The following is a 27,813-nucleotide window of genomic DNA, read 5'->3' as shown; positions in this document are numbered from 1 at the left end:
TTCAGTAGTTGCGGCTTGCGGGCTCTAGAGCGCAGGCTCAGTAGTTGTGGTGCACAGGCTTAGTTGCTCCGCGGCATGTGGGATCTTCCTGGACCAGGGCTCGAGCCTGTGTCCCCTGCACTGGCAGGCGGATTCTTAACCACTGCGCCACCAGGGAAGTCCATTGCTTTTCTCCTAAAATTAAAGTGACATGAATATTTGTTTATATTTTAAGGATTATTTCTAAGTCAGGTGCATAATTTTTCATTATACGTAGAAAAATGAGAGTCGTCAACTCACTCAGATCCAGTATATAGCCTGGCCCGACCATGGGGTCCCTGACGATTCAAGCGACTTTCTGGATTTTGTTTGCCATGTACGAAGTAAGAGGGCCGGCAAGGAAGAGCCTATTGTTGTTCATTGCAGGTATTTTATTTTCTGTCTATTATGATTTGAGTAACTGACTAGATGTGTCATTTTTAAAAGGGAATACGTATTATATTTTGGCCTTCAGTTATGGTTGTCACTCTGATAGATCTCGAAGCTAGGCTCTGAAGGTAGAAGGCAAAGGGTATGTTTTAACAGATGATTGACAGAAATTTTATCATAAGAAGTAAGAAAAATACTCACTGCGCTGATTCTTGGCAGTTTGTCTTCTTCATAGTTATGTCTTAAAGTTAATGGTTTCACAGATTTGATGAAATACAGCATTGCAGGAGCTAGGCTGCATCCTGAGGTTTGGACTTCCTGCTCCCGGCCCCTCCTAGGACGTTTGGTGAGCATGTCACCTCCTTGGAGCGGCGCGGCTCACACCCTCCTTCCTTTCGCACTGAGCCCTTCTGCCCTCAAGGGACCAGATACAGTGCTGCAGCCTTGTAGAGATTAGGAGCCAGAAGTTATTTTCTCCTTATCCAAGTGGTTTATTCAGAGGATGTATTAAGGTATCTCTTTATCCTTAAACTTTCCAGCACTTTTTAAGAGCAGACTTTCAAATCATCACAACACACTGTAGACCAAATATTGGAGAGGCAAAATGGCAGGAGTGGTGGACACGTTTGGCTGTTTCATATCCTTAGTTCCCAGGAGCTACTTTACCCACATTCACAGAGTACTTCACAAAGGTGTTCTTAACTATGTCAGTGGTGAAGTTTAATGAAAATTCAATTTGGTTTTAAAAATTGATTTTTGAGTGTGTAAAATAGTTGTCTTTTGTACATTTGTTAATGATTTATTATTGTAATTCTCTTATTTTGCGTTTTAAAGCTGTTTGTCCAATAAGCTTCTATACCTTGTTCAGATTTTAAAAACTGAAATGTAACTTTCAAAATTGTATATTTGCAACTAATAGTGCGGGAGGGGTGGTTACAAACCATATAATCTGTATTAAGTGACTTTTTTTTTTGGTTTCCAAAATAGTCTCCAGTTGGCTTGCTACTTTTGTTAACATAAAACATTAACATCAGATTGTTCTTCTACTGTAATATGATTCAGTACGAAAGGCACAAAAAGTGTAACAGAACTGTATCAGACCTTGCCCCATATCTGTCTTTTTTAGTGCTGGCATTGGAAGAACCGGGGTTCTTATTACCATGGAAACAGCCATGTGTCTCATTGAATGCAATCAGCCAGTTTATCCACTAGATATTGTGAGAACAATGAGAGATCAACGAGCCATGATGATCCAAACGCCTGTAAGTACTGCATACCTCATGTATGAGTGTGCATTCTCAACGTGATGAGTTTTGTTATCGGTATATATTTCAAACCATACTTTTCTCTTTTTAATTCTCTGCCAGGAGCTAATAACCCTAGCACAAGGACCAGCAAACACTGCCAGTGAGCCAAACTCGCCACTTGTGTTTATAAATAAAGTTTTATTGGAAACAGCCACAGGCATTTGTTTACATGTTGTCTATGGCTGCTTTCACATTACAGTAGCAGAGTTGAGAAGTTGCAGCAGGCCCCGTGTGATTGCAAAAACGAAAATTTGCTATCTGGTCTTTTACAGAAAACATTTGCCAACACCACCCTATCATGCTAGTTCTGGACTGCCTAAACAGGTGCAGAGGAGGAACGTGCTCTGGGTTACGTAGTCAGATGGAGTGCTGGGAACGATAGTGTCCCTAGACTGGAGAATCTTGATAGACCTGTTTTCAGTGAAGCAGCTGTGGGGAGATTGCCTTTCTTTTTTACATAAGAGCTTAAATTGCAACAACAAAAATCATCGACATTAAGCTACTAACTTACTATATTCTATACTGACTCTGAATTATGCTCCAGGAATCAAAAGAGGGATCATGGAATTTTAGAGTTAACGCTAAGATTGTTTAGTATATTAAGCCATTGTGAAATGTTACCACTGTGGGTGGCATTAGGGTTACTTAAGTGAACTGACCTATGTGGTAAGTACCTGTCATTTTTTTAGCTTTTAATTACGGAAAATTTCAAACATACACAAAAACAGACAATATAATGTAATGAACACCGTGTTGCATACTCAGCTCCAGCACTGGCCGTGGCGTTTCCTTCATACTGCTACCTGTTCTCCCCATATTTGAAGCAAACCCTACACGTCGTATTGTTTTGTCCATACATATTTTAGTGTGTCTCTCTGAAAGATAAGGAGTGTTTTTTTCTTCTAAACAAAACCACAACACCGTTACCACACCAAAGTATAATTAACAGTAATTCCCTAATATTAGCAATAGCCAGTATTCAGATTTCCAGTTGTCTCATATAAATCATGTCTTTTTAAACTTTAGAACAGCTTTATATAATTCACGCCATAAAATTCACCCTTTTTAACAAGTGTACATTTCACTGTTTTTTTTTTGTTTGTTTTTTTTTTTTTTCTTTTTTTTGCGGTATGCGGGCCTCTCACTGTTGTGGCCTCTCCCGCTGCGGAGCACAGGCTCCGGACGCGCAGGCCCAGCGGCCATGGCTCACGGGCCCAGCCGCTCCGCGGCACATGGGATCCCCCCAGACCGGGGCACGAACCCGTATCCCCTGCACCGGCAGGCGGACTCTCAACCACTGCGCCACCAGGGAGGCCCCACTGTTTTTTTTTTATATCACGGAGTTTGGCAAACATAATTGCTATCTAATTTTAGCACATTTTCATCACCCCAAAGAAAGACACCCTGTACTCATTTTTCCCTGTTACCTTCCCCAAGCTTCCCCCAACCTAGCCGTAGGCAGCCATTAATCTACTTTCTGTCTCTGTAGCTTTGCCTGTTCTGACCTTTCATGTGAATGGAATCATATAATTTGATCTTTCATAAATAACTGGCTTCTTTTAATTAGCATAATATTAAAAGGTATATACGTTCTGTAGCATATATCATATCAGTATTTCATTCCTTATTCACATTCATCTGTTGACGGAAATTTACATTGTTTCCACTTTTTGACTATTATGATTAATGATGCCATAAGTATTTGTGTATACGTTTTTGTTTATAAATGTTTTCATTTCTCTTGGGTATATACCCAGGAGTGGAATTGCTGGGTCATGTGGTGACTCTGTTGAACCTTTTGAGGAACCATCAGACTGTGTTCCTAAGCAGGTGCACCATTTTGCAGTCCCCTGGCAGTGTGTGAGGGTTCTATTTTCTCCACATCATTGTCATCACTTGTCATTATCTTTTATTTTAGCCTTCCTAATAAATATAAGGTGGTATCTTGTGGTATATAAAGTGGTATCTTGTGGTTTTGATTTGCATTTCCGTAATAACTAATGATATCAAGCATCTTTGCATGTGGCCATTTATTTGTGTACCTTCTTTCGAGAACTGTCCAAATCTTTTGCCTGTTTTTCAATTTGTTTTTTTGTTTTATTGTTGAATTGTAAGAGTTCTTTATATTTTCTAAAAACAAGCCTCTTATAGTTCTATGGTTTGCAAATGTTTTCGTTTATGCTATTCTTTCACTTTCTTGATTAAGTCATTTGAAGCACAAAAGTTTTTAATTTTGATTACATCCAGTTTTGTTTTGTTTTTAATCACATACACTTTTGGTGTCATAGCTAAGAAATCATTGCGTAACTTAAGGTCACAAAGATTTATTCCTGTTTTTTCTTCCAAGAGTTTTATAGTTTAGCTGTCACATTTAAATGTCACATCCATTTTGAGTTCATATCTGCATGTGGTGTGAGGTAGGGGTCTACCTTCATTCTTCTGCATGTGTATCTCCAGTTGTCTCAGCCCCATTTGTTGAAAAGACTGTTCTTTCCCCATGAATTGTCTCTGGGTCCCTTGACCACAAATGTAAAGGTTTACTTCTGGACTTTAAGTTGTATTCCATTGATTTACATGTCTGTTCTTATGTTAATACCACACTGTCTTGATTACTATAAATTTGTAATAAAATTTGAAGTCAGGAAGCCTGTATCTTGCAACCCTGTTCTTCTTTTTCAAGACTGTTTTGGCTACTCTGGGCCCCTTGCATTTCCATATGAATTTTAGAATCAGTTTGTCCTCTCTGCAAAAAAAGCAAGACAGGGATTGCATTAAATCTATAGATCATTTTGGGGAGTGTTGCCATCTTAATGATATTCCGTCTTCAAAAGCATGAACACAAAATGTCTTTCCATTTATTTATGTCTTCATTAATTTCCTTCAACAGTGTTTTATATTGCACAGTCTTATCATTCTTTTGTTAAATGTATTCTTAAGTTTTTTTTAGTCTTTTTGGTCCTATTGTAAGTGTACTTGTTTTCTTGATTACATTTTAGGACTATTCATTGCTTGGATATAGAAATAAAACTGATTTTGCATATTGATCATGTATCCTGCAACCTTGCTAAAGTCATTTATTAACTCTAATAATTTTCTGTATGCATGAAAGTAGATTCCTTAGGATTCTCTACATACAGATCATGCCATTTGCAAACAGAGACAGTTTACTTCTTCCTTTCCAGTATAGATGCCTTTGTTTTCTTTTCATCTTTTCTGGCCCTGGCCAGAATCTCCAGTACAGTGTTTTGATTGGTCTGTGTGTCCCCTAAACCTCTTTTAATCTGTGTCTTCCTCCTATGTCTCTCTTCTTTCTTCTTTCAATTTATTCGATGAACAAAACAGGTTGTTTGTGCTACTTGTTCTCCCATGGTCTGGATTTTGCTGATTGTGTTTCCAAGATGGCGTTCTCTGTCTTTTCCAGAACTGGTAAATGTATCTGTAGGTTGCAGCAGCTTCCTTCAGGGGGTACATGATGTCTGTGTCTTCCTTTTTGTGATGTTAGCAGCCTTGGGTGATCAATGCCTGCATCATTAATTCATTGGGCTTGCAAAATGACAATATTCTATCATTCCTTTTTTATTTATTAGTTGGAATACTTCTTTAAAGAGAAACTTCTCATCTGCTGTTTGGTTAACCAGTGGTACAGTCTGTATAGGAAAGACAAGATTAACACTTGATGCTTTCCCTTTATTTATAAGTTTTCAATATAATGAGTTGGTTCATTGGCCTCTCCAGGGTTGGTTCGTCCCCATTTCCTTGGGGCCAGTTCTCGGAATTGTGGCAGCTTAGGTCATGGCTACAGCCTGGTCATCGTGTAGTTCACTTCTTCCACCTGGCGGGGGTTTCAGTATCTATAAGACAGTTCACAGGATACGGCTCAGAATATTCTCTACAGCCCTTGAGGAGGAACTAAAGGTCCCTGACTCTGCTTAATGACTATATGATTATCCAGTTGCCTTTGACTGTTTTCCATTGTTTCTGCATTTTCTCATTTCTCTGATTAAACTTACTCTTGGGCTAAAATTTTTCCACAGACAAAAGGCAGGCTGAGGACATGGGGGGCATAGACCCTAGGGCCCTGCTGTGTTTCAGGGCTTCCCATACAGACTCAGACCACAGTGTTTTCACTTACCATTTTCTGCTTATATCTTTGTCCCTTTTCTTCTTTAACAAGAATGCTGGTTCTCTACAACACCAGAAATGAAAGACAGCATATCACCAGTCCTCATTTGTTTTATTTCATGTGACCCAGCAGCCATCTCAGAATAGTAAAACTAACCGTACCAACAGTATCGTTGCCAAACGGACTTTGCAGTTCTTTCCACAGTTCCGTTTGCTTTGGGATAGATGTTCTACAGAGACGTCCAGTGAAATTACTGTTTCAAAGCCCTTTGAAATAGCTCCTCTCTATGTGGTTATGCCATCAACTAGATACATACATTGATATGTTTTATAGTTTCAATTTATAGAGGCTTTTAAAAGTAACGTTTTAATTATGGGGTATCTTTACATGGTTCCAAAGTAAAATCTATAAAAGAAGGAAGTATATTCTCTATCTCTCTCCTTCACCCTGTTCACTCCTTTCCTTATAGGAAACCTTTTTTTTTTTTACGATGTATCCTTCCCTTGCTTTTTTCTTAACATACATTTTGAGATAGTCCATATTTGTATTCCCCCCCTTTCTCTTATAAAGATAATATATTGTATGCACTCTTCTCTGCCTTGCTTTTTTTACTGAACAAAATATCCTGGAATCAGTCTGTAGCAGTCTGTAGACTTCTTTTCCTTTCCCCCCCATTTCATAGTACCGCACTTTGAGGATGTACCAGATTACTCACCCAGTCCCTTACTGATGACGATTTGAATTGTTTCTACTTTTTTGTCATTATAAGTAATCCGCAGTGAATAGCCTCATTTCTGAATAAATATTTTTATTTCTTTTTCTAGTTGATCTTCTAGATAGATTCCTAGAAGTGGGATTGCTGGGTCAATGGGTAAATTAATGTAATTTTGTTAGATGATGCCAATTGTCTATCCATAGGGATTGTAGTATTTAACATTCCTACTAGCAATGTATGAGTGAGTTTTGCCGACAAAATATGCTGTCAAACTTTTTTTGCCAGTCTCTTGGTGAAAAATGGTATCTCTGTGCAGTTTTACTTTGTATTACTTGTATAAGCAAGCCAAGTGAGACGTTTGTCTATCTTTGTTTGTTTCCTAGTTTTTCTGATCAATTCTGTTTTTTTATATTTTATTTTTCAGAGTCAATACAGATTTGTATGTGAAGCTATTTTGAAAGTTTATGAAGAAGGATTTGTTAAACCTTTAACGACATCATCAAATAAATAAGAAAGCAAAGGTCTGGGATATGTGTTGGAAGACTGCTTTCCATTATATTCACTGTGCCATAATACTGCTTGCAGGAAATGGCATCTAAACAGACAAAAAAAAAAAATGAAGAACTAACAAACACTGAAAACGTCAGCACTGTTGCACTTTATGTTTCAAAAAAGAGTCACTCTCTCAAAATCTGTAAGTCATGTGTTTGAAGACTCTTTCATGCTTTGCTCCGAACAAATAGTGAATAACTGAGTACGTTCAGGGTAATTTACGAAATCTTGTGGTGGTGCCATGCAGTCCCCTTCTGGTAGAATTGCCACAAACAAGGCTCAGAATTCTCATCGTCTCTGTTGTACACCTGTATCTTGAAAGCAAAAAGAAGTCAACATCAGGAGTCAGCTCTGGTGTTTCCCAGTGATTCATGTTCTTACTATACTGGTTACCAGATGTTACTTTTTAAATGTTAGCAATATCATTCTCAATATTAGCCAATACACTGCCTATGGATGCAGCACATCTTTCCCTACACTTCCCCCCATAGAGACCTGCTGTTTGGAAGAAGAAAGGTGGAATTTGCTTTTCCCAGGAAATGCTGCACATTGTCCATTTACCAGCATCTTATAGAAAGTATAAATAAGAATCTACAAATTTTCTTTTTTTTTTTTTTGCGGTACGCGGGCCTCTCACTGTTGTGGCCTCTCCCGTCGTGGAGCACAGGCTCCGGACGCGCAGGCTCAGCGGCCATGGCTCACGGGCCCAGCCGCTCCGAGGCATGTGGGATCCTCCCGGACCGGGGCACGAACCCGTGTCCCCTGCATCGGCAGGCGGACTCTCAACCACTGCGCCACCAGGGAAGCCCTACAAATTTTCTTGAATTTAATAATGTAACTTATATTTATCATAAGGTTGGCTTATTCCAAATCATGTGATTTCACATACTTGATGTAAAGGAATGCATGCATTGTGTCTTAACCCCTTAAGTGCCTTGAGACGTCTTTGTATGTCTAATGAAAAGGCACTCCTCATTTGGCCCCACTAGGAGGTATGTATGTATATTGTACATTTACAGTTTTATGCATTTTGAATCAGTTCACATTTTTTAAAATAGCTTCTCGTATTGAGAGTTATGCAGTCAAAGAAGAGTAATGAAATTCTGTTTCTTACTCAATTCCTATATTTTGCCACAAGAAGCCAAGATAATTTGTGTTCTACTGAGTGAACGCTCTGCTGCTATGGAATTACTCAAAACCTGCACATTCCTTTCCTGAGGGACAGGGGTTACAGTTTAGCAGCTGAAGTTTAAAAGATGCTTTATTCTTCAAATTTCTTATTTATTTTATCCCTAACTTTAGAAATAGCATCTACTATACACATTAAACATATGGAAACTCTAAACTAAAGTTAGAGCAGCTAATTGTGACTTGTTTCTATCACTGAGTAAATGAAAAGCATTCATTTCATTTCTTACCAAGCTTTGTTCACACTGGTCTGTTGGTTGGCAGACCACAAATGAGGGATGAAACGTCACTGAGTGTTTCTAATTGTAATCCCTCAATAGCTGAAATGAGGGCTTTCTTGTCATTTTTGTGTACAATTAAGTTGCTCCAGTTTATATATACTTATTAAGTTATAAGCATGTTAATATGGAGAGTTTTGATTGTCCAGCCTGATGGAGGACCTGATTCCCTTTAAGGATGTGTATATTCTCCTCTTCAGGTTTTTTAATTTTTAAGTCCTCAGAGAGATAGAACTTTGAAATTGCCCAATTTTAATATAAGTGGAAATTTTCTCAGCTATTGAAATGTTATATTACACAATTACTTTCTATGGATTATGGTTAAAATAGATTCACTTACTAGTGGTTTCTGAATATTTCTGTATAGTCTTGATAAAATTTACAGTTGAATGGTAGATATTTTGGAATGTCATTTAGTATGAGCGGGAGAATGTACATTTTTAAATCTTCAGTATAATCTAAATGATGTTATTTCAAATATTCAAAATCCATAATAGTAAATTTTAGGAAGTTAAGTCCTAAACATTAATAGCCAAGATACCAAATACATTACTGTATTAAAATATTTTACCTTTTTTTTAAAGAGAAAAGTAAGCATGACCTTTATGTCAAAGAGAAATTCTTGTATCTATTTCTGAATTTCACAGTCAAGACAGTATAAGATAGTGAATAACTCTGTACAGTCTTTTTTGAACATTCCGCTCTTTGCCAGCAGATAGATGTGATTCAGGCTGCTGTACAACATCATGGTAAGTTGGAAAGTGAAAGAATAAAATGTCAGGGATCTAAGAATTAATAACTGTTTTGGCAGTAGTTTTTCACCTGAATTAAAAAGAAAACCTATCCTAACTATATGGACAGAATATGACAACCATAGATAAAAAGATAAAGTTACATAGACATAAACAGATAAATGTCATGGCTGGCATGTTCTTTGATTTAGGGCTCTGTTTACACTTCTGAGAGTAACTCTAATAATTTGTTGGCAGTGAGCACTTCTGCCTTTCATTGGAAGCGCCGAGTCCTAACCACTGGACGGCCAGGGAAGTCCTTGCCTGAGAATGTTTTTAATCTGTTTGTCAACCTAAATAGGGTTCTAGGAATAATCCCAGCTTTCATACACCAAGTAGTTCTAGATTCCACTCATATCAGTGTAATAGTGTGTAACAAAATGCCAGATTTCTTGTACCTAAACTACCCTCCCCCTCCAGCGGCCAGTTCCCCCCCCCCACCCCCACCCCCCTGCAACACACACACACACTCAAGAAATCAATGCTGACTGTTATTCTCACAACTGGAAATAGGTATTGGTGAATCAAGGGGCTTCTGTAAATGCTAAGAAATGTTTGTAAAAACCTTTCCTCTCTGATTTAGGATGGTTTTACCAGGTTCATTTTAGGTCTTATACTGAACATGTGGTTTGTGTCAGCACTGTGTACATAGGTTGAGGAGTATTTTGGAATAGACCGCATTCACAAGAGGAATACCTGGTAGTATTTGCTAAACCAGTGCATACGTCCAGAACCGAGGCAGAGTAAATAGCATCAGCAACCCTTTCCCTCGTGCGGCCTGCCCAGTACAGGTGGGGAGCGGTGACCATGTTGGTTACGAGTAAAGAGAAAATGGACAGATTACAAACTGACTTCAAGTGTGTAAGCCACGTTAAGCCATTAAGCCAGTTACTTGAAGGTTTCAAGTGCTCATATATACACGGAGAGATGCTTTTGTGCGATGATGCATGCGTTGTTGCACAGAGGCGAATGCAAGCAGGGGTGAAGGACTGTGGTACCTGTAGAGTCGTTTATAACCTGTTGGCAGGTCTGACCAGGTCCGATCGGGTGTCGGAACAGAGGCCTCCCATCTGCGCCACAGGTACCACCCGAGCGCTGAGAGGAACTTGCGAGAGTCTCTCCAGCCTCACCTTCTATTCTCAGAGGCAGCGCATGTGGGTATCATAAATTCTGGTGAAGTTTAGCCTATTTCAGCTCAAGAATTACACTCAGGCAGTGCTTTTACTTCATAACTGGATGACCTTAGAAGATGTCATTTAATTTAGAGAACAAGTAGGCTTGAAAAAGCTATCCTCATTAGGGCCCCAACTCTGCTTGTTTAGGCTGATACACATGCAGTGTGAAAACATCCTGAGATGCAAATTAGAGGACTAAGTTTTAAAAGCACTTAAAACATAGAACTAAGATTTAGAATGTATGTCCACTTGTAATTAAATAATTTATGTTCATAATGTGAACGTGCAGTAGAATTAAAGCATTACTTGTTTTATAATCTTATCGGGAAGGGAGAAGGAAACAATTTTTAACAATGTTCTATTTAATACCCGTGTTTTGAATATTTAAAGGTATTCTGATGGTAAGATTGCCAAAGTAGTTTTGAATTCATAAAAATTATTTATGCCACAATAATGTGGGATATGTTTACACCTCTTTTATTTTGTAGTAATTATTTTGTAGTTTAGGTGAATTTGCATTTAAGTCACCTACATTAAGATAAATATTTGTTGAAACCAACATCTTTTAATAATAAGAGGAGAGACATAAATTATGCCACAGCTTTCTTGTGTGTAAGCTGCCATATCAACAAAGTAACTATATCAACACGCTTGCTTCCCACGTTTACTTCAGCTAGCCAACCACAATTTCTGCAACCATTTTTTTTTTCTGATGTTTCCTCTAAGTAAAATACCTGTTTTTAAAACCCACTGGATTAATTTTATCAAATATCAGAATTACTGATCTGTTGGCAAAGATTTATTGGGGTCTCTGTGACCACAACACAGCTTGTAGCAACTGTTTTATAAAGTTTTTAGAAAATTGAATAGCTCCAAAGGAATTTGTATAATAACAAAACTTATTTGAGGGCTAACTGCGAATAGATAATTTCAGCAATTTTATACAGAGCCCAGGAAAGTAATTCCTAAATTGTACTTTTTGGGTTTAACTTACTTTACAAAATCTGCAACTATTTTCAACACAATGTTTTATTACACACAGACTTCATTTATTCTCAGCAGCAATTCCTACAATAAGCCTTTCAATGTTACCAAAAACAAGCCCTATTTCAGTGAGAAATTAGACATTTTATTTTTATAATCTGGGTGAAATTGTGGGTAGACACCAAATAGTTATTTCTGTTTCCATATCTAAATTTGCTGCTACTTATTTATATGTTTTTCTACTGCAGTTTACTGTTGATTTCTAAAGCTTCCTAGTCATTGTTATCTTTATTGTAGTAATACAAGCTAAATGGGCAGCCAGAGGTAGAATCCACTGGGGTACCATCCATCAACATTGACTAGGTAGGGTTCAGCACATAAATAAGTAAACCAATTTTTTTTTTTTAATTTACAAAGTGAAAGGTATTAGCAATATTGCAAGTTAAAGACTACAATTTTAGGAGGAGGTTGTAATGTTTAACTTCCTGAAACCTTTTAAAATTTTCAATACAGGAATGAAAATGTTTGAAAGCCTTGTAAATGCTAGTAGAAGTTTCAGTTAAACACTGTAGAATTTTCCTACCTATTGTTGCTTAAATGATATAGAAAATATTTTTCTATGGAAAAAAGATTGAAACTGTTAACTTCTTTTGCTTCATTGTTTAAAAAGGAAAAAATGATATTTGTATGTCTTTCATGCTGTAAAGAAATGAATGTATCTTTCAGATGTTATTAGAATTAAGACTTGATTCTAAGGATACTCTTTGTTTAAAAAAAAGTTAGCAAGGGATTGAAAAGGAAAGGAAGAGTGTTTTCCACTTCATTCTACAAAATGCAATTTTAGAAGAAAAATGTAATTTTCTTTATATAAGAGCAATCATTATTGAAGCATATTTCAATATTTCAAATACCTTCTTTTTCACTTTGCTTTGTGTTAACTCTAGACATTTTCAAAAACAAATGTGTGCGTACTGTTTTTAAGTGTAAAATAATTGAATTCTAGACTTCTGGAGTGTGTAGGGGTACATGTGTTTGAGGGTAAGCGTTCTGCTCCATGCGTTTACTGTGAAGGAAAGTTCTCAGGCTTTGTCACTGTGCCAGCCACAAATGAGGACAGCACTCTGAGCGTGTGACTTCGGTGAAGCCAGAAAACCGTGCCTAAGTGTCACCACAGTAAATATGTGCAGAGGCCCTGACAAATAAATAGTTTGCTTTCTGTTCTCAGTATCTTGGACAAGTAAGACCACTGAGCCCAACTCTGACGTGTAGCAGTGGTGTCTTACATGATTAAGGGTTTATTAATTTAGCTGAACAGAAGACAGAAAAAAGCCCTACATTGTAAACCAACAGGCATAATTTGTTCAACAATTTCTTTGAAAGGTAGTATTTATTATTCATCACTCACTAAGCTTGGCTCAGTGGGGCCTTTGTTATGTTGACTCCTACTTCCATCCCCCCAACTTAAAAAAAAATTATTAATCTCCCTTTACGGTAGAGTCTTTGTGAAGTAAGGTAATCTTTTCCTTCATTCACTTTTGTTACAGTTGTTGAAGGATTAAAATCAGGCCCCCTCAACCCTGAGAGTTTCCAAAATTTAGCAAATACTACTTCTGATCATCTTAACTAAAATGTCACATTACTACATGAAGTTAACACCATGAAGCCATCAAGGAGACTCAGCCCTACTTACAATCTTAGACTGAAAGAGGTGCTGATTTGTGGTTTCACTAAATCCACTGTAGTCACACCTGAACCCGTTTTACCTTTTATTGAAAGAAGCTTTTTCGTTTCTACTCCTGAATTGTAGTGTTCCAGTTTTTTGCCTTCCTGAGCAGGAAAATTTCAACCCAATTCTGGGAGTCTCTGGCACTCATCTTTTCCCACCCTTCAGTGAGTTGACAAGATTATTCATGCTTTCTTGTGTTCTGTAGAGTAGGTCAGATTTCAATGCTGACATTGATTTCTTGAATTTCAAACAGCACTTTATTTCATGCTTACTACTGACTTAATTTATACATTTAAAGGTAAAATTTATCCCAGGAGTTTTGTAAATACGGAAAAATACAATGGATTAGCATGTAGAACTCATTGGATTGGACCGAAGTTTAAATGCTTTACCATGATCTCTTGATCATTTGATATTTAAAAGGTAACTTGTGTGATTTTAACTTTGCCACTTTTTTTGTAATTTATTTAGTACAATAAAGGCTACCCAGTTGATAGTCTTGCTGGACTCTGAGTTCTCTCAGCTAGCTTCAGCCAAGTTTGATTCACTATAATCATTCTGCTTTGCATTTTTGTACATTACTTGAACACCTGGAAACCCATCTGTTTGGTTTTGAGTTGTATTAGGCGTTAAGTCAGTGCTTCACCACCAGTAAGTTGAAGGGGGCAAAGTCCTGACACTTTGTATACATGTTGAGGGGCAGGATTTAAGAGACTGAAAGTTTACGTTAAGCTGTTTTCATTTTCTGTCATTAGAATATTTCTGCTTAGGCAAATAAAAGCTGTCCAGCCCCGTGTTCTGTAGCATCAGGAAGTTGCAGTTACAATCCATATGGTAATCTTTTCAAATAAGAAAAGCTAGTCTTTATTTTCTACAGTGTAGGCTTAATTTTAGGACAGATAGTTTACTATATACTCATCAATGATATTTTTAAGTAGTAGTTTTAAAGATATTTCTATGTAGAGGCTGTTTTAATTTGGGAATTTTTTTTTCTTGTAACAGGTGCTATATGTAAATATGAAGGGCAAAAAGTCATTTAGTTAAAAGTCTAGTTTATTTCCTAATTAAATTATGATTTTACATATTTGCTGCCATTTCACGTTTGATTGTACTGAACTAAATAGAATTAGCCTCTTAATTTTTAAAATTCTCTTTCCCTGTTTCACAAAAATAGCTCTTTCCATATGGTTTCCCATAGTTAGGAGACAAAGAAGCTTAGGGTTCACTTAAAATGTTTAAGCTTGAATTTGGTCAACAGTGGATAATTTGAAATCATCACTATGCATTTGTCACTGCAGCTTACTGTGTGCTTGAAAGGCCTTGTGGATTTGTCTTAATTTCAGTGAAAAATCAGAATTCCTGCAATGAGTTTCATGTAAAAAAAACCTGAATACTAACAGCAAACAGGATAAAAATGTTGATTTGCATTAAAACTGTTTTAACCCTAAGAGCAGTTTATGTTATATGAAATGCTATTATTATACATATTTTGTTGGCCATAATTCATTTTGATTGAGAACTAGTTGTTCAGGTTCAAACGTGAAAAAACTCTAGCTGTGACTTTAAATTGTTCAACTGCAAAATAAAGATGTGCTTTAGTAATTTAAGTATAGGAGTTTTGAAGATTATTTTATGGGAGTTTTTGTTGTTGGGCTTTTCAAACAGTGGTTAGTTTTTTTCATTAGTGGGTGATTATAAGAGACTAGGAGAATGCTAAAGGCAAATTTTATTTCTAGAATTACACAGTGGCTGTGTTTGGGGGTGGGTGGGTCAGTCAGGAACTAAAAGGGATTTAGAAGATTAAAGAATGTCTGATGAGAAGCTCCTCCTTCACTGTGGCCACTGCTGGATTCCTCTTCTCCCAGCCCCAGCCTCTCTACTCCGGTATTCCTACCCTAAGACCTTGTCAGTCAAAGTGAAGGACCTCTCTTCATGTGCCTGAAGCCCACGTGCCTCATACCTTCCCCAAGTGCAGTTAGGTATGCCATCTGTCATCTGTAAGAAAATTTCTTGGAGAAAATAATATTTAATCTTAATCTAGAAATAAGGCAAAAGTAAATGCCATGCCTCTTATGTACATGATACTAAAACTTTAAACAGTATAAGGAAGACTCAGGAGTTGTGACAGCCTCTTTCCCATGCCCCGCCCCTAAGAATAGTACCCCTCAAACAAATGGCAACCTTAAATTTCGTGTCTTCTAGGGGAAAATGTTGCACAAGCATTAGCGCGTACATATACGTTTTGTTAAGGCCAAAGGGATTGTACAATATATTCTGCAGCTTGCTTTTTCATCTTGGAAGTATCTGCATACCAACACACTCAGATCTACCTCATTCTTTTGACTCACGGCGTTGACCTCCATCATACGGATGGATATGCCGTAATGTAATTTCTTGATGGACATTTGTTTCCAGTTTATGTACTCTAGAAACAACGCTGCAGTGAGCATCCTCATGCAAATATTTTCACCAATCATTGCAAGTCTACACATAGGGTCAGTTTCTAGCAGGAGGATTGCTAAGCATTAGGCACCTGCATTTTTAAATGTGAATAGTTGCTCTCAGAGAAGATTATATCACTTTATGCTTCCACCAAACATGTAAGAATGTCTGTTTCCCTACATTCTGGTTAGGACTGATATCAAACTTCATTTATTTGCTCATCTCATGAAAGAAATATCTTATTTTGACATACATTTTATTTATAAAGAGGTTGGATAGATTTTCATATCTTTATTGATCTCTTGTATTTCTTGTTCTCTAAATTCCATATCAATATCCTTTGCTCACTTTTACATCAGGTTGTTTAATGTTTTATTTATATGAGATGTTGGAAATTAAATTAGTCATTTGACAGTCACACATGTTGCAAAACCTGTTTCATATGGTGTTCTTTGTCTTTTGACTATTCTTATTTGGGACTGGTGGGTATGACGATATTTTTAATACTTTTATAAAACAGATGTATCAATCTGCACCTTTAAGACTTCTGAATTTGGAGCATACTTGCAAAAGCTTTACTCTAATTCCTATTAACATTCTATCTGTGACTGAAGCTTTCTTAACCACCATCCAGATAACCTACTCAGTATCCTGGCGTGCTGCTTTCTGCTTCTGCCCCCCGCTTGCCACCACTGACTGCTCTTAATTATGCCCGAGTTCTGCTAGTTCCACCAAGTACGTTGTAAGCTTACTAAAACCAGCTGTGTTTATTTGCTAACCTACATCTGCAAATTTACTTATCTTCATTATATCATTTAATTAATTATATGTTACATAAGCCAATGAAATGTGCGTGTGAAAAGAAAAAGGGTCGCGTTTTTCCAGAAGCTTTATACGGGTGTCATTAATATTTTCTCAAAAGTCTGAAAATTGGTATGAACTAGACAATTATGAGAAACTAACAGAAAAAAATCGATATACTTGGGGTCTGTTTTTTGCAACAGACTAAGGGATTATAATTGGGCTCAAACACAAACGTATTCTTAGAGCCGGGCATGCACACAGCCCCGTGCACACGAGCGGCCTTCGAGATTCCCAGAAATGTGTCAGAGCTTTCCAGAGCCCCTCTGCACATCTGACTCCCCAGCCTTTCATTTTGAGCTCTGAGTTAGGTCAAAGAAAGTAACAGTTCTCTGGGAATGGGCTTTGAAGGAGTTCTGACTGTTCTGCTCCCTCAAGTGGCCCTTTGGCTGCTGGTTTCAAGGCTGCAGAGGAACTGGGGAGAGCAAGCTGAGACCCAGGCCCGTTAAAGTGCCGCAAAACTCATTGCTCTGACCAACATTTAGCTATTTTCCTTGAATAAACACTTCGGGATTGTTGCAAGCCTTTGCTTAATATCCAGAGTTTGAGAAAGTTAATTCTGACCATGGTTTTTGGTTTTTTGGTTGCTTTTCTGGATTTTCCAAGGTCCCTACTCTGCCGTTTTCATGGACTGCACTTAACCCCTTGCCTTCAGACTCCTGGTCTTCCAACACACTCACCCGACTGTGTTCTGATTGACTTCTGGCTGTTGCCAGGAACCAGATCCACCCTCTGAGGATAAAGATTTGCTACCACTGTGAAGATCCAGAAGCCTGTGAAGTAGTTTCCACCTAAACTCACAGCTTCACCTCCCACTGCTTTCTCAGGCATTATAAGCACCAGGAATGAGGTACAAAAGCCCCTGAACTGCAATTGCCCACCACTGCTTTTGACCCTCACAACTGTGTCTCCATTTTACAGATGAGTTAAAACTCAGTTCATTCTTTGGAAGTTAAGTAGCTAGTGTGTCTAGGAGGTGTCTGACTCTACAGCCAAAGTTAATATTCTTTGAGAGAAATTATTTTTAAAAGAACAGTAGCAATTTTTATGTTTGAAAAATCATTGTCGTAACTTTGACCTCATATTTCTAAATCAATTTTTGGAAAATAGGCATTTAAAATGTGATGATTCTCTCTTTAAAGGAAATTTGAGGTTTGGTTCATTTTTAACAAAACTAAATTCAAATTTTTTTGTGTATTTGGTTTATGTAAAATTAAATGAAATCCTCTTATGTATTGAAATAGGTGTAGAATCACAGGTTTTAAGATCTGGAAGAGATATCAGGAAGCATCTGTTCTTTTTTTTTTTTTTTTTTTTGCGGTATGGACCCAGCTGCTCTGCGTCATGTGGGATCTTCCCGGACCGGGGCACGAACCCATGTCCCCTGCACTGGCAGGCGGACTCTCAACAACTGCGCCACCAGGGAAGCCCTAGCATCTGTTCTAATTACCTCATTTTATTTTATTTTTTTTAAAGATTTATTTATTATTTATTTTTGGCCGTGTTGGGTCTTAGTTGCAGCACGTGGGATCTTTGTTAAGGCATGCAGGACTTTTGTTGCGGCACAGGCTTCTCTCTAGTTGTGGTGTGGCAGTTTTTCTCTCTCTAGTTGTGGCATGTGGGCTCTCTAGTTGAGGCGCACGAGCTCAGTAGTTGTGGCACACAGGCTTAGTTGCCCCGTGGCATGTGGGATCCTAGTTCCCTGACCAGGGAATCAAGCCCGCGTCCCCTGCATTGGAAGGCGGATTCTTTACCACTGGACCACCAGGGAAGTCCCAAATTACCTCATTTTATAGACGAGAAAACTAATGCCAGGAAAGATGGATGCTTGTCAGATGAATTCACGGCAGGGTAGTCACCACTGGTCTTTCTACTGTGTGGTCTCCGGATAGCTTGGCGGGTCCTGGAACCATACAACAGTCACAGGTGTGGGGCAGTCATGTAAGGGCCACGAACGACTCTCAGGCCCCACCCCAGACTTAACCTTGCAACAAGATCCCAGGTGACTCACGTGGTGGCTCCTCCCCTCTTCTTCCCTTAAGTCTCTCAGTCCCTCGTGGTTTCACTGTTGGGCAAACCCAGTGGGAGAATGCTTTCACTTCCACCTCTGTTTCCCAACGGCAGGAACTTGCCGGGAGCCATCCAGGGTTTCCTGACATTTTTTTTTCCTAGCAGAATAAAGAACGCGTGTCCACCACCAGATCAGCAGGGCTCTGTTCCAGATAATTCTGAACAAAATGATACATGAACTATGGATTCATGGAACACGAATGCTTAGGTCTATTGTCGTGAATCTCCAGAAGTAGGGAAAAGCCTGACTTTGTGCTCTGGAGAAGGGAGTGACTTGTCTCCAGTTTATCTTGCATCTTCCTTCTCTGCACCCCTCTATCCCAGCCCTCCCCCATTCTTTTAAGGTGTCCTTCAATTAATCTATGTGGTTAATACTTCAGTGTGAATTAGTTTAAGCTCTTACACGTGCCAGGAATACTTGCAAGGAGAGAAAGGGTGAACTTTCAGACATGAGATTCTGGCTCAGGAAAGATTTAGCTGGGTAAAGGGAGCCACCCAAGCGCGTACAACCAGGCCCAGGCCACCACCCTGTTCCAGGAGCCCCCATCTCCCACTGGCAGCGCGGGTATCTTTGTCCCTTGGTTTATAACTTTTACATCATATGTAGCGTTGTGTGCTTCTGAAAACATTTTCAGTGAACTTATGTAAGTTTCATAACTACCCTCTTAGGAAGGTGGTATCATCCTCATTTTACAGACCTAACGTTATTTTGGATTTTGTAGCTTCTGAACTGAAGTCTAGACTCTGCGGTATGCTTATAAAACTCTGTCTTAGTGGTGCTTCCTGATTTTTTTTTTTAATTTATCTTACTTGTGTGCATTTTTGACTAGTCAGTGCTCTCCTGATCCAATGTCTGGAAAACAAGTTATTCCTGATTCCCGCTCTCTCAAGGGTCTTTTTTTTTTTTTTTAATTTTTTTCCTTTTTCTTTGTGTGTGTGTGTGTGTGTGGCTTAAAATAACAACAAATATTTATTATTGCTCACAGTTTCTGTGGGACAGGAGATAGGTGGTTCTGACTCAGCCACAGTTGCATATTGGTGGGGACTTTGTCATATGAAGGCTTAAAGGGCTTGGAGGATCCAGTGCAACATGACTCACCTACACAATGGGCAAGGGGGTGCTGGCTGTTGGTGGGAGGCCTCAGGTCCTCTCCATCCAGGTGGCTACACAGGGCTCCTTGAGTGTCTTCGTGACATGGTGGCTGCTGTCCCCTAGAGTGAGCAATCTAAGAGGGCAAGGCAGAAGCGGCACTGTCATTTATGATGGAAGTCACACACCATTCATCACTTCTGCAATGTTCTACTAATCACCAAGGGTCTTCTCAGTGGAGGCTTGTGGAAGGCAGGGCCCCTTCAGCCTCCAGGAGGACTGACTCTCATACTGGAACTCTCTCTGCTTCACTCCGCTCAGAATGCCTCAGCATGAACGGTCCCACCCGTGTGGACCAGTTCAGACAAACTGGCTGAGAAAGTAAGGAGCTTGGAAATCAAGGGGAGAGGGTTTTGCAGACTTGGGACCAGTGTCCTCAATTATTTAAAGGGCTGTGGTGTGGGGACTTCCCTGGTGGCACAGTGGTTAAGAATCCGCCTGCCAGTGTAGGGGACACGGGTTTGAGACCTGGTCAGGGAAGATTCCACATGCTGCGGAGCAACTAAGCCTGTGCGCCACAACTACTGAGCCTGTGCTCTACAGCCCATAAGCCACAACTGCTGAGCCTGTGCGCCACAACTACTGAGCCTGTGCTCTACAGCCCATAAGCCACAACTGCTGAGCCTGCACGCCTAGAGCCCGTGCTCCACAACAAAGAGTAGCCCCCACTTGCCGCAACTAGAGAAAGCCCGCACACAGCAACCAAGACCCAACACAGCCAAAAAAATTTTTAATTAATTAATTAAAACGAAATAAAGGGCTGTGGTGTGAAAGAGGGGCGATGTTTTTTCTTGTGGGCAAAGGTGGATTTACCGTGAAGATAATCAGGTTTAAGCTTTAGGGCTCCTGACTTGTATGGGCCCCTTCCAAGACCCTGTATCTCACTCTACTTTCAATCTTTAAATTTGTCTTATTTCACTTAAGCCTCCCCTCCCCCCACCAATTGTATTATATGATTTTCAGAACTAATAAAACCTGGATCTACCCCTTTCTGTGACTCCAGAGAGAGCAAACCAGGACCTAAAATAGGAGTGGAAATCTAGGGTGAGGATGTTAGTTTAATAGAGGAAAATCTTTCCATGGCCAGGACTGTTCCACCAAAAATGGATTATTCTAGTAGGCACTTTCGATACCTTACCCACAGCCATTCTTCCTAACAACACCCCCTCTTTCCTGCTAATAGAACTTGGATTTGCTCAAGAAGTTAATGGTGAGCCCTTAATCTCAGAGGGAGCAGGCCCTTCCCCAAACCCCAAGTGTGAATTATAATTGGTCTAAACCAGTTATGGTATTCTCTCTCCCTATGGCCAGCGTGGGCAGGTAATCCCATTCTCACCAGTGAGACAGGGCGTGGTGGGACTTCCTTCCCTGAATTAAAGACAAGCCTTCGCTGGGAATTCCCTGGCGGTCCAGTGGTTAAGGCTCGGGGCTGTCACTGCCGTGGCATGGGTTTGATCCCTGGTCAGGGAACTAAGATCCTGCAAGCCTTGTAGCACAGCCAAAAAAAAAAAAAAAGCTTCGGGAAGAGAAGATCTTTTCCCCTTTCCCTTTCATTTCTGAAACTCAGATGGGGAGCCAACGATACTGCAGCCCTCTTGTGGCCAGTAGGCTAGAAGCATAAAAACCAGAGTCAACATACTAAGGATGACAGAACAGAAAGAGTAGCAGTTCAGGACCCTGTCGGACTGTTGAGTTGAACCAATCTCTAGATTACGTATGTAAGAAAAATAGTCTACTGATTTTTTTAAGCTACAGTTAATTGTATTTTCTATTACTTGCAGCCAAGTGCATTATAACAATTCAGCTGTGTCCAAAGAGAGAGACTTCTGTCTCTGGTGGAAGGCAGTTAGAGGGCTAATTCACCGCAAAACAAGAATGTTGCAGAGGCTGTCTATGCCTGGGGGAGAGGATGAATTGTTAGGAGGAATAATCTTTCATGATTAGAGCACAAACAACCTCCTATGGCTTAGGCCCTTAGCTTGCATCCTCCAAGACTTCATACTTCCTTCAGCCTATAACCATATTTCTCAACCTATTTCTCTCACCCCACCTCACCCTTGACCGAGGTAGAAAAAAGGACGGAGAAGAGGACGGTTCCTCTAAACTGGTGTGCTAGGCGACAACTTAGGACAAGGACGCTGGTTTAGAAGCATTGAGAGAAACTGCTTCCATTGTGGATCAGGAAACAGGAAAAGTACAATACAGCTCTCAGCCCTGATAGACTGGGCGCGTGGCACTCAAGACCAGACCGTTCTCAAACAGGGTAACCTAACCCCAGGGAGACCTGAAGGGTTTCCACGGGGTACCTGGCCCAGAGAGCTGGTTCTCTGTTTTTTTTTTTTTTTTTTTTAACTCTTTACTATGGAAAAAATTCAAACCTGTACATAAAATGGACAGAATAGTTTAGTGTACTTATCACCCAGCTTCACCCCGTGGCCCTTTATTGTTCCATCTATACGTAAGCCACACTTCCCTACCCCCGTGTCAGCATCCTTGTCATCACTGCTTCGTTTTAAAATTGAAGTCTAGTTGATTTACAATGTTGTGTCAATTTCTGCTGTACAGTAAAGTGACTTAGTTATATATATACATATTCTTTTTCATATTCTTTTCCATGATGGTTTATCACAGGATGTTGAATAGAGTTCCCTGTGCTCTACAGTAGGACCTTGTTGTTTATCCATTCTCTATATAATAGTTTGCATCTGCTGACCACAAACTCCCAGTCCATCCCTCCCTCAGCCCCTCCCGCTAGGCAACCACAAGTCTGTGAGTCTGTTTCTGCTTCGTAGATAAGTTTGTTTGTGTCATATTTTAGATTCCACATATAAGTGATATATGGTATTTGTCTCTTTCTGACTTACTTCACTTAGTATGATAATCTCTAGTTGCATACATGTTGCTGCAAATGGCATTATTTCATTCTTTTTTATGGCTGTGTCATTGCTTTTTTATTGAGCTAAAGTTCAAAGATGACCACCAGCAGTTCCTCTCATCCCTGTACATCCGTGCTGCTCCTCCCATGAAGAAGTGATGAAAATGTCTATAATTAAGATTGTAGTGATGGCTGCACGACTTTGTAAATACGCAAAAATCGTTGACGTGTACACTTTAAATGGAGGAATCACATCTCAATAAAGCTATTTTTAAAAAGTAGAGAAAGGAAACTACTTTAATACTATTAAAAGAAAAAAAAATAGAGGTGGAATCTTGTTTCCGTCCCTTTTGAAACGGGTCTGGCCTTCTGACTCGCTTTAATCAGTAACCCGCAACAGAAGTGACAGCGTGTGACTTCTGGGCGTTGCCCTTACAGGCCTTGGAGCTTCAGTTCTCACTCTTTGAGGGGCTCCAGCCACTTCAACTACCCTACTCCAGACGCCCAAGAGAACTCAGCTGCTGCTAAGAGCCACCCCAGCTGAGATGCCACACGGACGAGTGAAGGCCTTTGGGCAACCCCAGCTCCTGTGGCACCGCAGCCCCCAGCTGTGTCTCCCCAGACGACGGAGAGGGCTTGGGGTGGTGCGGGTTCAAAGGGGCAGCGCCAAACCCTAGGAAGGGCCCTTCTGCTTTCAGCCAGCAGGTCCTCCACTGAAGCCCTCGGAGCTTTGCCCAGGGCCCCGGAGCCCCTTCAGCTGGGCCCTGTCCTCTCTGACTTGTCGTCTCGGCCCCCCGCGGCCCTTCCCTCTGCCCCCGCCCCCAGGCACCTCGCTCTACTGAGCAGGCCGGGCCCAGCAGGGGCGCGCCTTCACCTCGTTCAGGCCTTCACTCCAAGGAGACCCTCCTCCTTCCCTGCGGGTCTGTGTAAGACCACCAGTCCTCACTCTGGCCCTGTCCCCCTTCTAGCTTTCTCTTTGTCACTTAGCAGGGCCTAACCCTAGTGCCCAGCTCTAACCACGAATACTAATAGTTGGTACTGAATCTTACTAACCGATGTCACTTACTTTCTGTCTCTCCTGCCAGCTCGGAAGGCGCATGAGGTCTCTTCGTGTGTCCTGTTTACCCGTCGTATCTCCGCTGCCCAGTACACACCCTGGCCCATCGCGGGCACTGACCTGAATTCTCTGTACGGAGAAAGGATGCCACGTTCTCTGTCAAATAGAAATCTCCTATTTCCCGTCCGCTGCCTTACCGTTCTTCATGCATCTGTTCACCGTCTCTGTCCCCACTAGAACACAGCCGGGCAGTTAATATTTGCCGCGTGAATCAACTTGTTGAAGGACTGACAGCATGACCTAGCGTCACCTCCGTCCGCAGGTTAAGCGGCGGGCGCGCACCCCCCGGGTACCGGGCTCGGGCAGAGCCGCTTTAAACCAGCCACCAGAGATCCCGCCGGGTCGGCATCGCCGCTTTAACCCGAGCATCTCCCCGCCCCGCAAGTTCCGGGGCGGTGTCGTTGCCCATTTAAGAGAGGCGTTCCCCGCCCCCAGGGCGGAGCTTAAGGGCTTTAAGGGGCGGGCCGGCGGCCGGGGTCTGTGGGGATTAGTGCGGTGGGCGCGCCTCTGGCCGCCATTTCTCGGCGTCTCCCCGGAGCCGCCCCCTGGCGCCTCGCGTGGGTCTCTCTCCCCTCTCGTGGCCGCGGGTGGTCGCCACCAGGTAAGCGCACCGCCCGCCCGGCTCCTCACGCCCTCCTCGCCGGCGCTGGGGCTGCGGCCTCGCCCGGGACCCTCGGGCCGCCCGGCGTGAGGGGCGGGCGGGCGGCGGCCGAGGGGCCGGGCGCGGAGGGAGGGAGGGAGTCCGGGCCGGGCCGGGCCGGGTGTCCACCTGCGGGCGGACGTGGCCGCTCCGGGACGCACCGCGGGCCGGTCGCGAGCGCGCTGGGCTGAGTCGCTCCGGGGGCGGACCGGCAGGTGTCCCGGGGTGGGGGTGGGGAAGGGGGTTCCGGGGACACCCCCCCCGCGGCCGGCCCGGACGCCGGCCTCCGGGGGGTCGGCTTCGGTGGTACCTGCCCTTACGGTTCTGCCGTCAGAGCAACCACACCCGAGTCTTTTAGAGCGTTTGGCAGCGTTTTAAGTGGATATTACGTGTTTTTTCCAGAATTGGGGGAAGGCTTCCCGTCGCTCCGTTGCTGTCCTACTGACACAGTGGATGGTTTCACAGGCGCTGGTTGGCAGGGTTTTCTCCTCGTTCTTTAGAAAACGACCTGTTTGCTCCGTCTGCTGAAGGCCTCCCTTGCAGACGCTCTCTGTGCTGGGATCACTGGGAGGGAGGGTGTCAGTCCCCTGGTGGTGGTGAGTAAGCCTGACCCTGGTCGACTAGGGTTTCTGCTGAGCCGGAAAGCCGGTGCGGGAGCCGGCGCGTAGGGAGGCGTCCCGGGAGCGCTCCTCACCGGCTGCAAGCGGGCGCTCTTTCCTTGGGGGGGAGCAGTTGCCTACCGAGGACTGTGGCCACCGCTCACGTAGCAGAGTGTACACGAGTCACGGCAGACTTTTGAGTTTTAGGTGTGTATTTAAAAAAACCAAAACTTCAGTTAGGTGGTAAACGGACGACTTGAGTTTGCATGTTTCCGGTTGCAAAGGAAGCCCGCCTTAGCTCACAGCTGAGAAGTTAGACGTGATGGATTCAAAACTACTGTGTAAGAAATAGGCAAAACCCTACCACCCCGAAATCCCGTTGTATTATTTCGGACAAGCTCTTTACGCAGCGCGTGATGCGCGTATTGCCGTGCTGGCTGGGCCGCCGTGGGGAGCGAGTCGGACTGGGTCCCTGTCCTTGTGTGTGGCTCAGTGGGGGAAACACCCAGTAAAATGGACAGACGGCGTGGCATTTAATTGCAGGTCTCTCGAGTGTTACAAAGAGCGGACTAGGGCTGCTGCAAGGAGACCCAACTCAGGCGGCACGGGATGCTTTTCTGAGGAAGAGACACTTCCAAGCAGCCGTCTGAAGGTGGCCGTGCGAAGTAGGAGAGGGTCGGGGAGCTGGCGTGGAGAGGGCACCCAGAAAGCCGGAACAGCTGGGGGAAAGGCGGCACTTGCGGGCTCTCGGGCTGAGTGGAAGCCTGACCCGAGTGGGGCGAACGCGGGGGTGGGCGCCCGAGGGCCCCGGCGGCTGGGAGCGAGGCCGGGAACGCTGGGTCCTTCACAGGGGTCGGCGGGGTGGCCGCTCAGAATCCGCTGCTGCGGCTCGAAGGAGGGGGCTGGGGAGGGTGGACGTGGGAGAACCGGGCGGCAATACATTTATTAAACTTCGGGCGTGTTCGTATGCTGGTATTATGCAAGAACTGAGAACCTCCACAGGACCCTCTCCAGAGATAACCTTGCTGAAGTGCGCATGTCCTTCTCGTGCTTTTGTGTGTGGACAAGGTGTAAGAATATGTATATGTGTGCGCCCCACCCCAGTGTGGAGTAAACTGTGCTCCTTTTTCTGATTTCATTTTTCACTTGTAGATTTCGTCAGTGTCCGTGTCAACTGTACTGTGTCGTATGCCATTGTCTGAACCGTCATTTAACTACTTGCATGTTGATAGAGGTATTTAAAGCTGTCTTAATCATGCCCTGAAAATTCTTGTTTCCGTAACTTGGAGCACATACGGGACATTTCTTTAGGCTGTCCTACTAGACATAGGACTGCTGGGTGAAAGGGTGTGCACGTTAACATTTCTCATTGTGTGCTGACTTGTCCTCCAGGGGGACATGGTGTGAGAGTGAGTGTTTTTCACATACCCTTTTCAGCGCTGGGTATCTAGGGTCTTCTAAATGATAGACAGTATCTTATTTTTTTAATTTGGATTTGCTTGGTTACTGGTGAGGTTGAACATCTTTGTAATGAATTTTTTTTTTTGCGGTACACGGGCCTCTCACTGTTGTGGCTTCTCCCGTTGCGGAGCACAGGCTCCGGACGCGCAGGCTCGGCGGCGGCCATGGCTCACGGGACCAGCCGCTCCGCGGCATGTGGGATCTTCCCTGACCGGGGCACGAACCCGTGTCCCCTGCATCGGCAGGCGGACTCTCAACCACTGCGCCACCAGGGAAGCCCTGTAATGAATATTTTTATTGCATGTCATCTTTGAGACCTTGTTTCTTCATATCTTGTCTATTCTTTCTCTTCTGGGTTGTTTATCTTCACAATTTTTGATAGTTCTTTATTAAACTGCCTATTAGTCCTTCAAGAATTTTTTTGCAGAATTTCACCCTAATATTTGTTTTTTTCTAGTACTCAGTTCTTTTACTTCTTTAGTCCATCTGAAATTTGTTTTCATGTAAGTGCTTTCATATTCTTTTATAAAACAACATGTTATTTGTGGCATGGAGTTTCATAGTTCAAAGTACATAATTATTAAAATTATAAATAAGAAAGAAGTTGTGTTTTTCTGTAGCAGGTTAACTCTGCTTGTATGGTGAGTCTATTTTTTTAAATTAATTAATTAATTTTTGGCTACGTTGGGTCTTCGTTGCTGCACGCAGGCTTTCTCTGGTTGCGGTGAGCGGGGCTACTCCTTGCGGTGTGCGGGCTTCTCATTGCGGTGGCTTCTCTTATTGCGGAGCACGGGCTCTAGGCTCACGGGCTTCAGTAGTTGTGGCACATGGGCTCAGTAGTTGTGGCTCGCAGGCTCAGTAGTTGTGGTGCACGGGCTTAGTTGCTCCGCGGCATGTGGGATCTTCCCGGACCAGGGCTCGAACCCGTGTCCCCTGCATTGGCAGGCGGATTCTTAACCACTGCGCCACCAGGGAAGTCCAGTGAGTCTATTTTTAAGGTGTAGGGTGAGGTGAAAGAAAACTTGTTTTATAATTCACGTACTTCCTAGGAACCATAAGGTTGCATTTCACTTTGAACTTTTTTTCCCTTAGAAAAAACTTTTTATTATGGAAAAATTCAACATATACAGAAGTAGTCAGAAGAATATAATTAGCCTTCATGTACCCATCAGCCTCAACAGTTGTTGGCCAGTTATCTGGCCAATTTGTGTCCTCTCTCTTCCCGCTTAACTGCCTTCCTTGTATTATTTTGAGGCGAATACTAGACATCACATCATTCTTCTATAAATTTTTCAGTATGTATTTTTAAAAGATAAAGACTTTCTTTGTAAAACATATCTTTAAAACCACT

The 27,813-nt window shown here is 42.0% G+C and overlaps 2 protein-coding genes and 1 long non-coding RNA gene across 6 annotated transcripts in view; 2 read left to right on the top strand and 1 right to left on the bottom strand.

Annotated features, from left to right (window-relative positions):
* PTPN4 (protein tyrosine phosphatase non-receptor type 4) overlaps positions 1–8,961 on the top strand; it is a 187,671-nt gene extending 178,710 nt beyond the window's left edge. For all 3 annotated transcript variants that reach the window (XM_082631396.1, XM_082631395.1, XM_082631397.1), the window contains 3 exons: positions 257–405; positions 1,535–1,670; positions 6,978–8,961. In XM_082631396.1, the coding sequence (XP_082487522.1) occupies positions 257–405; positions 1,535–1,670; positions 6,978–7,064 (372 nt within the window). In that variant the 3' untranslated portion in view covers positions 7,065–8,961. The remainder of the gene's footprint in view (positions 1–256; positions 406–1,534; positions 1,671–6,977) is intronic.
* Positions 7,340–24,076, bottom strand: LOC309809896. Its single transcript, XR_014294905.1, has 5 exons — positions 23,712–24,076; positions 19,720–19,846; positions 18,562–18,718; positions 18,335–18,453; positions 7,340–7,419 (listed from the first exon to the last, which is right to left on the bottom strand). It is a non-coding gene; the product is annotated as an uncharacterized lncRNA (long non-coding RNA).
* Positions 24,077–24,224: 148 nt separating this feature from the next.
* The window catches only part of EPB41L5 (erythrocyte membrane protein band 4.1 like 5), a 146,623-nt gene continuing 143,034 nt past the window's right edge, over positions 24,225–27,813 (top strand). For both annotated transcript variants that reach the window (XM_082630346.1, XM_082630345.1), the window contains exon 1: positions 24,225–24,363. The gene's annotated coding sequence lies outside the window, so the exon portion shown is untranslated. The remainder of the gene's footprint in view (positions 24,364–27,813) is intronic.

Source organism: Mesoplodon mirus (genome assembly GCF_964341445.2).
Source record: "Mesoplodon mirus genome assembly, chromosome: 8".
Lineage (NCBI taxonomy): Eukaryota > Metazoa > Chordata > Mammalia > Artiodactyla > Ziphiidae > Mesoplodon > Mesoplodon mirus.
This window is presented reverse-complemented; position numbering and strand designations above follow the sequence as displayed.